The sequence below is a fragment of the Pavona decussata genome, unplaced genomic scaffold, assembly GCF_977016875.1.
Source record: "Pavona decussata unplaced genomic scaffold, jaPavDecu1.1 SCAFFOLD_49, whole genome shotgun sequence".
Taxonomy (NCBI): Eukaryota; Metazoa; Cnidaria; class Anthozoa; order Scleractinia; family Agariciidae; genus Pavona; species Pavona decussata.
In genome coordinates, this window is record NW_028145471.1 from 1,399,210 (window position 1) to 1,412,439 (window position 13,230).

Consider the following 13,230-nt stretch of genomic DNA (forward strand, 5'->3'; position numbering starts at 1 on the left):
ATGAAACTACCGCGTAATACACTAGAAATGCGATACGATTCGCATTAAGCAAATCTTCCAGTCTTTGGCATTTGTGAAAGTAACTATTGCAGATTAATGAAATATTCCGCTGTTTTTAATTTCTCGAGAACAAGGATGTTTTGACAATGTCATCTCAAAATTACACTTTAATACACCGTCAGTTTACCTACATGAAAAATATTGCGTTTGGCTGAAAGGCACTTAAAATGGAGTAATTTCCGGCGGGTAAGAACCGGGATTGCCTTTTACCAATACGAATTAAATCAAAGGTCAGTCAAAAGGAAGGTTTTAATTTCGTGTTGGACGGATGGATTGATAATTCTATTTGATGGATACGTGCTGCGCTGAGAAGGGATTGTCGCTAGATAAATAGATTAACAGTAGTTAATTACCTTTTATTATGTATCAATCAGATAATTTGCCATAGTGGCAAGGGGCTCAACAAAGGATTTTTAAGAATTTTAACATCGAGAGTGCAATTTTGAGATTTCGCTGCGGTCTAAAAAGCAAACAACGCAATTTGCCAAGGAAAATTAATTTCAAAGACTTGAATGATCATTTGGCATTTTAATGAGAGGAGCCAGAAAAGGCACAAAATTTCAATCCTGGAAGAAGATGCAACGAAGATAATATTTTTTCTCGGTAAAATTTCACCGGGATTTTTTTTCCCCTCAAGTATCACTTTGATGAAGATCATACCCCGTTTGTTATAAATTGTTAGAAAGGTTATTTTCCTTTATCTTATTAAAACACAAACTGTTTTTTTTTTTTTTTTCTTCAAAAAAGGTGGAATAAAATTAACGTTTTTGAACGGGGTTATTTTTATTTGGACATGGATTCGTCTTAATAAAATACTGGTAAATGAAACCACAGTCTAAGAAAATAGTGTTATTTTGACTAGAAGAAATATTGGGCATAATATTGTATCCAATTTGAATTGCACAAACAGAATTGAGTTAACATTTGGAGCAGGCTTTTATTAGACTGTAACGAGTGTTAAGGGGATTTGAAAGGTCCTATTCGCACTTCCATAAAATTAATTACATGGCTTTGAGTCGGTACATCAAACTGTAATTTCATGCTCACATTAATGAGACGAAGTATGCATTTTCTCTTGTTCACCTTCACAAAACAAGTCTTTCTTGTGTCCCATGCATAATAAATTAAGGCGATGGCCTGTCTTGAATAAAAAGAGTATCATTTGGCTCGCTTAATTTTGATCTTTTGCTCTTTCATATGGCGTGGAAAACTAGAATCTGCAGCAGATGATAACATTTCTCCCATAAAAGAAAAGTTTATATAGAACATTACATAAAACGCCCAAACCCTTTGTGCCAACAATAAAGGAGAAAAGGTGCTGTTTATATTCAATACATCATCCAGAAAATGGTACATTTCCCTTAAAATGTGTGCAGCAGAATCACATCGCACGTTAGGCATCCTGACAACAATCGTCCGAGCAGTAAGCTGTGACGAAGACTACCTCCAAGAGAATGGCATCCTTACCACTGAGGTGGAAGAAACGATACAGCCTAGTAAAGGGGTGTGAAAATTAGGGGTGTAGCAAGAATTGGTACGGGAGGGGTAATTAGATTAAGGCAGACCTACCTTGAGCCTCACGTGGGTTGAACAATTTAACCACCATCTGTTGACTATTTAGTATTCTATTAACCATAAACGACAGATGGCAAGTGCGTGCTAGAATCCCATGTGAAAGTTCCCACAAAGAAGAGCGCTGTAGTTCTCGTACGATTTGTTGTATTCTCTCTCCACTTGGCCCCATTGCTCAGTCTTGATTTGGCAATGTGACTCTATTAATAGCCTAAACACACAGCTGTGGTGCTGAGAGAAAAAATGCTGCTGATTTAATTTGATTTTAAAAAGATTTAAATGGGTATAAATTCTGAGTGAACAAGAGAATTTAAACAGTCATTCAAGGGTGATCACTCGGAGCGAGCAAGCATCAAGTCACATACGGCAGAAGACTTGACCGCAAGATAATTGCTGTTGAAACTACTGACCGCAAGGTATGAAAACTTCAGATCGAACGGCGCAATTTGTTTAAATCACAGAAGTGCTAATCCTTCAAACACCCAACTGTTTTAGGCCTGTCTACGACTTCACGTTTAGAAAGTTAGCGAAATACTGAAGACGACCCTACGAAGTGCTGAATTTCGTCGCAGAAAATGGCCCACCTCGGTAAGTACAGTTTCTTGTCGCTCCATACAGAAGGCAAGCTGTTTAGCTCAGCTTCTTTGCTTCGCTTACTTCTATTGTATTTCAAGATGTAACTACAGTCTAGGGTTGTTTTCAGACGCTGTGGTTTAATTTGTCAGTGGAGTCAAACAACATGGAACTTCAAAATTTGAAGCGTTCAACGTTTTGAATCTCATCTTTCCTAATGTCATGCAACGAGTTTATGTTAGTAGGCCTGAAACAATTATGATATCTGTCATTTTTAGGAGCATAATTTCTCAATTTCGATCAAAGTAAACTAAACTCTTGCACGTTAAGTTTTGATGTTTTTCTCCTGAGGCCTCGTGTGTTGTATATACTTTCTTACGACGTTTGTTACTCCTCAGCGTGGTTTCAAATCCCAAGCATTGTACGCTAAACATAAATATCCGTTGATACACAGGTAATTTTAAAATGACCATTTCAAATTTTGGCACATATTATTCTCCTTCTAAGTTTCATCGCCGTTGTTTGTCTAAGTTTTTTGCACAACCCGCACAAGGGAAAGCGCCTTCAGTTTTGAAGCCTATGCCGTCACACCTTTTCAATAGAAGCATTCTTCCTTTTTCAATACACGTATATAGTTAAATAAACGTATTTTGTTTGAATCTTTCACTAATATTCATTCTTATTTGAATGGATATTTCCTGAAAGACGGGTATCCATGCGACAAAGCTATCGATCAAAAAGTAAAACAGTCGGCAAAAACAGTAAACCGGAGTCGTTTGAACAGAGATATGGCGCATAATCACATGCAAAGATCAGTCAGCTGGATTTTATACACGTTTGTTGTCATCTTTACTGTCATTAGAGAATATTATTTTTCGCCCACAGTAAGGGGTAACTGCCATTTGGGTGAAATTTTAGTAACAAATGGAGAATAAAAATTAAACTAGTAAGCTTACAAAAATGTCAACAGCAGAGCTAACCTTTACAAAAACTTCATTTCGGGCAAAATTTGATCGCCTTGTTGCCTTAATGTTACTAAACTTAGGCATCTTATCGTTAGCACCTTTATTTTTGATTTTTTTTTTTTTTTTGTTGCTATTCGAACTCCCTTAGAGATATCAAATTATGGTGATTATTTAGTTCAGAACGGCACAAGAACTCAAACTTAGGGTGAACACTCCTGTTCTGGTAGACGCTATTTGCAGGTTACGAACTTTTATCGTGTTCTCATTTCCAATTCCGTTATAGTAAGTTCGTATCTATTATAAATTGACTTCAACCAATCAGAAGTGATTTATAGTTTCTTAATTGTCGAGAAAACTAATTAACCAGATATCGCGGGAGAGAATGAAGTAAACTCAACAGCAATTTAACTCGTTGCTCGACGATTTCAAAAAGACTTTAATAGCTATAAAGTAGAGGCAAAGCAAGCAATTAAAACGGTACATTATATATATAGGAAAGGTATGGTATAGAATCTACGGCCCAAAATCAGCTATATGTATGGTGAACGCCTCTTCCTTCTCCTGCTTTTCTGTACACTGATAAATTTAAGTATTAAGAAGGCACGCTCGAATAGTCTTAATATTGTACCCGAGAGCTCTCAAGAGTCTGACATTGGTTAATTTGCGGGTGGTGAGACATTCAAGAATAAGTACAAGATAATTACTTTTGTTAATTTTATCACTTTAAGCGGGAAATTTCCCTTAATATCCAGGATTGTTTCTTCATCGTTTTGACCTTGCAGAAATCCGGTAATCTTTTAAAGCAATAAAAATTTTGGAACTTTGTTTACTCGCCCCTAGTTCATTTTTCATCCTACGAAATAAAAACGGCAACAAAAACGTACTTATGCATATGTTATATAAAAATTATAAACTTTGATAGTTATCTACAAACAGTGTATGATGAAGGAAAGAAGGAAACAGTTTCCTTGAGAATGAACAATGCCATTTTAATTATTGCATGTCATTCTGATTGTAGCTCTGAATTATGGTAAAACTCAGTTACTTAATTATACGCCTCGCTCGCATTTCTTTTTCTGCATGACTAGCTTGTTTCTATACTGAATAAGCACAAACAGGTGAACTTTATTCCCTCCCTGTTCGGCGTCTTGTCAACCACTGCAAAGAAAACTACACTACACGAAAAGAAAAAGTTTTTTCTTTCTTTTTTTAAAAAAAAAGGAATGATACAAAGTACTTTGTTAATATGTATAATTGTGTACCTCAACCTGAGGTCCAGCTTTAGGGAAAGAACTGTGTAGTAAACAAAAAAGTTAATTTATGGATTTTCGCTTAGTTGCGAGGGGTACTGAAAATTGAAGGAAGTTTCCAGTTTTCACATTTGCCTGAACATTGAAGGAAGTTTTATTAAAGAGAACACTGTGTCAAATACACGAGGAGGAACAAGTGAAATACGCGATACGACAATACAAGATTCCCCAACCCAACCACGCTGAATAAGAAGAAGATTGACCAAGAGGTGTTTTACTTCAGCCTGGGTGGGGAGGGGGGTTGGTCAACGAAGATGCATAGTAGGAGGCTCTTCAATGGAAACCCCTACCCATTAAACAAGAGTGTAACTATCTTTTACATGAAAGACACAACAAAGACAGAAGAATATCCTCATGCTTTTAAATGGATACATTGAAATTTCTGCGAGGATGTTGTGCTCAGTTTTGCCACTTTTTCTAACCTTTTGGCTCACAGTCTAGTTTGGGAACCCTTTAAAACGCTAAAATTTTAAATTCGCTATGCTTTCGCATACAGTAACGATGGGGAAAAGGCACTATTCTTGGAGGTAGCCTTTGCATATAACCCACTATATGGAGTACCACCTTCCCCAGAGGGGAAACTGGAAAAAGCTCTCCCCCCCCCTCCCCCCGCTAAAAGAAGACTTTTCATTATTCTATTATTATTATTTTTTTATTATTTATTTATTTATTATTTTATTTTATTTTATTATTATTCTTTTCGTCGAAAGAACTTAAGAGAGAAATTAAGGTTGTGTATATTTGCAACATTTATTGCACGCTTATAGTCTACATTTCTTCCTAGGAATGCAACTGTCGTCCATAATAGGCTTATCACGGTTTTCGACGCCATTTTGACGAGTAGGCGAACAGTGTTTGTATGGAAATTCGATGTCAAATAATTTTCATAAAACATCGCTTCTGAAAAATTCGTGAATTGGAAACTTTCGGCACTACGAAAAGGACTTTAAGAAAAAAAATTGTTGGAATGTTGCTGTGCCAGAAAGCATCCAGTCGTGTTGTAGACTTTCCATACATTTGTCTGTATAGCGAACCAGCCGTGACTTGCTACTAAAAATAGTTCGCGGAAAAAAATACCGGGAATCAGTATGGAAAGTTCAAAACACGACTGGACGGTTTCTGGCACAGCTACATCCCTCCAATTTTTTTTGCTTAAAATCCTTTTCCTAGTGCCAAAAGTTTCCAATTCATGAATTTTTCAGAAGCAATGTTTTGTGAAAATCATTTGACATCGAATTTCCATACAAACACTGTTATTTCAAGCCTGTTTACCTACTCGTCAAAATGGCGTCGAAAACCGTGATAAGGCCTATTATAGCAGCAGATAAATGCACCATAACAAAGAAAACTGACAGAAATTGGAGACGCCTTCACGCAGGCTAACACTTAGTATCACACACTTACCAGCTTCGATGACAAGAACGTCTTCGTGACCATTTGGGTCTCGGTTTACAGCGCTTCGCTTTCGAAGGCGAGCAGTAAAACTCAGCTGTGCGCTCTCATGGCTGGCAGGATAATTCTGTCGGGTCCAGGCATCGAAGCTTTCACTGCAATAGAAAGAAAACATAACTCTTGAGTCAAAAGTTTACATTTAAAAAGCTTACCAATTCATGTTTTCGTTTGTCAACTTGAAACAACTTCAATTCGTTCTTCGCTGCGAATTCGATGGCTCGCTCTCGAGGTGGAATTCTTCCATTGTTATTCGAATGACTGTGGTCAAAAAGCTTCTTGGGTTTTAGACTAACCATCTCGACAAAACACTGTAAATTTACGCGAGGAAGTGCGCCCGAGTTGCTTCAATTCCAGCAATTCGCTCTCAACAACAAGGTGACAACCAAACACCGATGCAATTTTTTTGTCGGTCTCACGTCGGCGTGATTTTCCCGCCAAAAGAGCTCGTTTCACTCGTTACCAGTCCTTGACCTAGTTCAAACACAAAGTCACGCTAAAACAAATGTTTTGTCTTCTATTTTGAAATTGTTCTGTCTTCCTTAACCTGACATTAAAACAAAACAAAAGAAAAAAAGTAATATATAGCCTGGCGTACCCCTTTCTTCTCTCACTTTTTCTCGTTCCCCTTCTCCCTCCGCGATTACGACTGCTACGCAAGCTAATATAACAAGGCTGTCAAAAATGTGAAACACACAAACAAAGCAAAAATTCTATCTCCAATACTACAAACACACGTTTGAAACTACATAGTCCTTTTTCGTAATATAATTCTGATCATATCAGTTGATATCAGTTTTTATTACTTAAACGTAAATGTTTAATAGTAAAATTTCTATGTTTCCTGAAAAATTTGTCTAAAAACTGAATTACATTTTCTTTTTCCTTCAAACTGAAACAGTGAACAATTGGTTTCCACAACAGTTTTTGTTGTTGTTGTTGTTGTTGTTGTTGTTGTTGTTGTTGTTGATTATTTAGTTGTTTGTCGTGTGCGTTAAATTATAATTTTTATTTTATATCAAAATGCTAACGCGATACTGTCATATTAATGTGACGGAGAGTTCTGCATGGAGAAGCATCAGTTTGCTCAAAAGAGCAGGCAGATCAAACAATAAGTCCACATTTGGTTGGCATAAATTTGGCTATGTTTTTATAAATCAGGTTATTCAACTGACAACAAATTGTACTTGTTACAACTTAGTAAATACTTAATAGAAGAACCATGAAAAAGAAGTTAACATTTTGTCTTTCATCTCGGCAGCACCCTTCCTTTTCCAAAGCCACGGCGGAATCAATCAACTTGGAGGGCCATTCGTGAACGGTCGACCTCTCCCAGATTATATTCGTCACCGGATCGTGCAACTCGCTGCGTGCGGTGTCCGACCATGCGAAATTTCCAGAAGGCTTCTGGTCTCCCATGGCTGCGTCAGTAAAATCTTGGGAAGATTCTACGAGACAGGTTCCATCCGTCCAGGGTCGATAGGTGGGAGCAAACCGAAGGTTGCTACCCCTCCAGTAGTAAACAAGATCGTTCAATACAAGCAGCAGAATCCCACCATTTTTGCCTGGGAGATTCGTGACCGCCTCGTGGAAGAAGGCGTCTGTGATCGTGAAAACACGCCAAGCGTCAGCTCCATCAATCGCATCCTCAGAAACAAAGCTGCAGAGAGAGCTGCGCAGTATGCCATGATCGAGAGGGAAAGACAACATCTGGCCAGCATTTATGGCTTCCATCCTTGGTCTGCTATTTGCGACCCCGGTGTTCCTTGGTCGTGCCACTCAGTGCCACATCCTGAGGAACTCCCTTCTCACGAATACGACAGGAGAGATCTGGAACCTCCTCCGGAACTGTCAATCATCACATCGCCAGAGAGGGGAAACAGTGAAGAGGAACATAGTGAAGGTAACTTTCCAACCTGCTTTGATCAATAATTGGACTTCAAATTAACTGGAACTGATTAGGACCTGATTGTGTAAGCTAGTTAGAAGTAAGCAGTCAGAAGAAAGTAAGAAAGTTCAATAAGAAGGCTAACCAGATATAGCTAACCAGGAAAATATAAGCAGCCAAGCACAATCGCTTGTACCCGCCACAGAAATCGAATAAATGTTTCCTCAAAAATCTCTATCGTGTACACAATCACCACCACGAATCGTATAATCCTAAAGCTGATTTAATACAACCCGCAATTACGCGTCAGCCTTATTGTTACCACCGCCTTATAGATATTCGTTTCGTACGTTTTTGGTGGTATGTTAGGTTTTGCGCCCGAGTAAAGAAATTTACCTCGGAGGCATAGTAGCTTGTTAATGTTTGCTTTCAATTTTTTTCGGTGAGTTACGAAATCATAGTTAATTAACGTGATCATCACACCAGTGATTCACTTATATTCACAAAACTGAAACTGTCTCAGGACTGGAAACTGGACATTAAATTTTAATACGCTAGGAAGCCTCATCTACTTCATAGTAACCATGGTAACATCGCCCTTCTCCAGGTTGCCTTCTTAATTTATATTATAGACATTAAGGCGCGATTTTAGGGGACAAATTTTGGATATCCCAAAATCAGAATTCCTCGAAATATTAAACACATTTTTCTTCATAAAAAATAAATAAATAAATAAATAAATAAATAAATAAGAATTCGATTTTTTTACTCGGTGGCCATTTGGATTTTTTTTCGTTACAAGGCAACAGATACACCAAAGATGTTTCAGCGTATTTTTTTTTTCAGAATGCATTAAATATGTCCCAAAAAGCACCCTTACCCTAACCTATTCATTGGTGCTCTGCACTATTAAATTTATACATTAATATGTTAATTTTTTTAATTTTTCAGTGAGGCTCAAAGAAGAAAATCAGGAAGAACAACACCTAAGACAGTGCACGCCAAGCAAAGAAATTACAAAGAGAGAAAAGGTAGAAACCATGCAACAAATCAGTGATAATGAAAGCGACGAGAGAGAAGAACGAGAGGAATTTGAAGAAGACCTTCCAGAATCTCGTGATATACATCACAACAACAACAACAACAACACCAGCGACAAAAGCATCGATACGGACAACAAAACTTTAAAAAGCAATGCTGAAAATATTGCCTACAACAGTGGAAGTGAAAGTGGCAAGGAAGAAAACGATTCCCAGGCGAACCAGAAGAGGAAAATAAGACGAAACAGGACCACATTTTCCCCCGAACAGCTGGAGATGCTTGAGAAAGAATTCGAGAAATCTCATTACCCGGATGTAGCCACGAGGGAGGAGCTTGCTAACAAGATTGACATGTCAGAGGCACGAGTGCAGGTGAGATGAATGACCGTGTGTTAAAATTCAAGTCAATAATGTCTGCCTGAGATCATTCTGTGTAGACACTGCCGCCAGTGGATGTGCCTTTATATATCACCATATGTTTTTGCAAAATATCAAAACTTAGACTGTCCATAGAAAGGAATACGTATCGAGGGCCCCAAACTTTGGAAGACGCACTCTGGAATGGTACCTTTAAAAAAGCTAAATCCCAGGGAAAGCGGGAGGGAAGGGGGTTTACTCAAGTATATTTGTGACGGGGAGGTGCGAATGAAGTCAAAAAGATAGACCCCCCCCCCCCCAAGAAAGTCCCATGGGGCTAAAACTGGACCCAAAACAGTCCAACGGACAAGAAAATAACCTGAAGAAGTCTTTTCTCCTCCACATGACACCAGTCATTTCCGGTCATGTCCCGGCTAAAACAACTGAATTCCAAACCCAAGAGAGGTCTTCACACTTCCCCGTCACAAATGTACCTCAGTATCACCCCCCGGCCCCCAAGGGGACGTAAAGTTGTGCAAAGAACACATTGCTGTGGACTAGACCTATGTAGACAGGAAAGTCAGTCAAAAAATTTAGCATTTGATCATTGAAATTAAGTTAACTTAAACGGACAAAATACTTTCGAAACTTATCCTTTTCTTTGCTTTCCAGGTTTGGTTCTCCAATCGCCGCGCGAAATGGCGTCGTCACCAGAAAATAAACAGTTTACCACACATACGACACTCCCTTCTGGGCGGCTGCTACCCAATGTGCAGTGAATGCGACATGGCTGAACAACAGTGTAACTTGATACCGGGCCCCTACAGTCCGCCCTTGAACTCTCTTAGTCTGCTCTCGCCTAACGCTGACCGAATAGGATCGTCGTCCACCTCCGTATTAGGGGGCGGGAACGTGCGTTCTTGCTCGCCCCAGGACTGTACCTGTTCGCGAGTTTAATTTATTACCTGCATGTTGCGTATTTATTTTCCTGTGACGTGTAAATAGTCCTTCAATGGTCTGCGGGATTCTTGGTCAGCGGATGGTCCTAGAACAACCAAACCACTGACCGAGAGGCCTGGGGAGGGGCCCTAACCATTTATTCAAAAAATTGGAAAACTTCAAAGGAGCGGTAAAAGTGCATATCTTTAATCAGAAACGCATCCTGGCATAAGTATTGGAAATGGATCGAACGAAACGTACTATGATTTTCGAACCGGACTTTTCTGGGTTTTGGTTGCATTGCATTGTAAATGGTAAGCGTCCCATTGTGAGATATTTATCTTAAATTGTACATATTTTCCGGGGATTTTGTAGGTTTCTGTACATAGAGAATTTAGTGAAAAAATAATTAGTTTCACAGTCTGAGGGGGAACTGACACTTTCTCAGTGTAACCAACGGAGGTCGGTTGCAATCAGTTGTTAATTAAAAGTGATTAAAGCAAAAACTGTGTGATTAGTTTGATTGTCTTGAAGATTTTCTTCCACTTTTAGATAATCAGCTAGAGAGGCGAAACTTATATGAATAGACATTATCACGACTCCCTAACCTGAAATTATCATCTAAAAACACAGGAAACGTTATTCTATGCATTTTGCTCAGTGCTCAGATCTGGTCTTCCGGCTTGGTCGTCGGTTGCTCTTTTATCTGTTGAAAACTTGTTTTTAGAGTATCACCGCCAGATTTAGTTTCTTACTCCGCTTAACACCCGGGGGGTCTATTAAATGGAAGGGGCGGGGATGCTCGTCGTCTCGCTTAGGGGTGTAAATTTCGGATTTTGGTCTCACTTAGGGTGTTCTGGGTAAAACGCCATTATATTTAGCCGTGAAGGTCTAGTTTAGGGTTGCATGCGAAAAGTTACTGTATTTTTTATTTGTCTGTGTTTTAAAATGGTCTCTTTTAGGGGGTCAAAAAGTTTGGGCCATGCCTAGATTGGTCTCCTTTAGGGGTTTGATTCAATACTTCCGACGAGCATCCCCGCCCCTTTCATATGAGAGTCCCCCCGGGGGCTTAACATTCAAACCATTCGAACGTTTCATTCAAACGCAATAAAAACATAGGCAACTTTCTAGTTAGACAATTAATCAAATTCGACGATCAAACTGGTAGTTTAAAATGCGCTTGCTCACCTGATGCTGGCACAATGTCGATAAAATTAAGTTTGGGATCTAAGCGATCATTGATCGTTTTACATGCTCCTCCACTGCGACTATTGGGAGCGGGGATGGCGCTGTGGTGAGAACACTCGCCTCCCATCAATGTGGCCCGGGTTCGATTCCCGGACTCGGCGTCACATGTGGGTTAAGTTTGTTGTTGGTTCTCGTCCTTGCTCCGAGAGGTGTTTCTCCGGGTACTCCTGTTTTTCCCTCTCTTCAAAAAACCAATTAGCATTTCTAACTCCAATTCGATCTGGAAAATGTCTCCAATAAGTGCTCAGAGGTCCTATTGTTTGGAACGTTCTCCTGTCAAGTCAAGGAACTTAGAAAAGCTACAGAGTTTCAGGGCAGCTTTTAAGCAAAACAAAACACGACTGAACAATTCAATGTTTCTTTCAATAAGGAACCTTAACAAATAAGGATCTCATAAATTATATTTATTATAGACCCATTCGGCTAACGCAATATTGTACCCAATTCAAATCCTTTGGGCATAAAATGTTTTGTTCTAAGTATTTCCATATCATTTAAATGTGAATGCTTCATTATAATGCAAATGCAATAAACAAAGAATCTTAACCCCGGGGGATCTGAATTGGGTACAACATTGCGTGAGCCGAATGGGTCTATTGTCCTGTTCATGATTCTAAATGTACTTCCGGTTTTTTTTATGTAACTTGTTTAGACCAACAGGCGATCTTTACGATATGGCTACCAGAATTCTCTTCGTGTTTCCTTTCTTATTTTTATTCAGTCAGTCCGTCAGTCAGTCAGTCAGTCAGTCAGTCAGTCAGTCAGTCAGTCAGTCAGTCAGTCGAGTCAGTCGATCGGTCTTTCAGTCAGTTAGTCATGATCAGTGAACCGTCGCTTTCACTCTTGTTTATTTCCCTTTAATTTCTGGTCAAAGTAACAGACTTTACAGGTGTTATAGAGTTTTTGGCCCATTTGAAGTCGTGGCTCTTTAGGGATATCAATTAGGCCTTTAAGAAACCACGACGGCAACAGCAACGAAAACGTCGCTTGAACATGAATATAACTTCGCGTTACTTCAACTACTTCGCGGTTATTCCAATTCGTTCTTGAACCTGTACAATGTGGCCGAACTATCCAGGTGGGAACGGCGTTCACTTTTGAGACAGAGAATGAAAACTTTACCACGTTCTCCACAAAACCTTGAATTTGGTCATTTCACGTATTGTTTGGCCGAGGACGGTGAAGAAATGTACCAAATTTTATACTGACGACGCACGTACAGGACCCGGGAGGACCTTTGTTTTTCTCAATAAATACTGAAGTACCTTTTTTTGCGACCTTCTCGTTGCCGTCGCCATAGTAGCTTCTTAAACTCCCTATTATGGACCTTAGGCAGCGACGATGACGACGCCAGCGAGAACCGAAAACAATAGTTTTAATTAACATAAACATTGGTACATTTCTTTGTCGTCCTCTGCAAAACAGCAGAGACGACGACGACACCGACGGAAACGGAACTTAAAAAATTACCTTCGCGTCTTTTGAATAAATTCGCGATGATTTGTACTCTCTCAATTTGTGCAATGTGGCCGAACTATCGAGGAGCTTACGTCGTAGGGGCGCCTTTAAAGTTCAGAAAGAGAAAGGAAAATTAATCATCATGCATTCACGTTCTCCATAAAACCTTAAATTTGGTCATTTCACGTTGTTGTTTTGCAGAGGACGGCAAAGAAAGTTACCAAAGTGTATAATGCTCGTGCCGAGCCAGTGTTTTGCTAATTAAAACTATTGCATGTTTTCTGACGTTCTCGTTGTCGTCGTCGTCGTCGCTGTTTAAGGTCCCTAACGACTTGAAATGACCAGTTCAAGGTTTTGTGGAGAACGTGAAC

The 13,230-nt window shown here is 39.3% G+C and overlaps 3 protein-coding genes across 6 annotated transcripts in view; 1 reads left to right on the top strand and 2 right to left on the bottom strand.

Annotated features, from left to right (window-relative positions):
• Positions 1-6,338, bottom strand: part of LOC146481543 (uncharacterized) — a 164,584-nt gene extending 158,246 nt beyond the window's left edge. For all 4 annotated transcript variants that reach the window (XR_014864452.1, XM_085108370.1, XM_085108368.1 and 1 more), the window contains exons 1-2: positions 6,226-6,338; positions 5,885-6,027 (exon numbers count right to left, since the gene is read on the bottom strand). The gene's annotated coding sequence lies outside the window, so the exon portion shown is untranslated. The remainder of the gene's footprint in view (positions 1-5,884; positions 6,028-6,225) is intronic.
• Positions 1-7,846, bottom strand: part of LOC146481537 (mortality factor 4-like protein 1) — a 210,183-nt gene extending 202,337 nt beyond the window's left edge. Inside the window, exon 1 of the mRNA XM_085108381.1 lies at positions 7,838-7,846. The gene's annotated coding sequence lies outside the window, so the exon portion shown is untranslated. The remainder of the gene's footprint in view (positions 1-7,837) is intronic.
• Positions 1,097-10,668, top strand: LOC146481554 (paired box protein Pax-6-like). The gene is made up of 5 exons (XM_085108372.1): positions 1,097-2,048; positions 2,128-2,220; positions 7,191-7,832; positions 8,769-9,229; positions 9,887-10,668. Exons 2-5 carry the CDS (start codon positions 2,208-2,210, stop codon positions 10,169-10,171), a joined length of 1,401 nt encoding a protein of 466 aa, XP_084964498.1. The 5' UTR covers positions 1,097-2,048; positions 2,128-2,207; the 3' UTR covers positions 10,172-10,668.
• Positions 10,669-13,230: the final 2,562 nt, after the last annotated feature.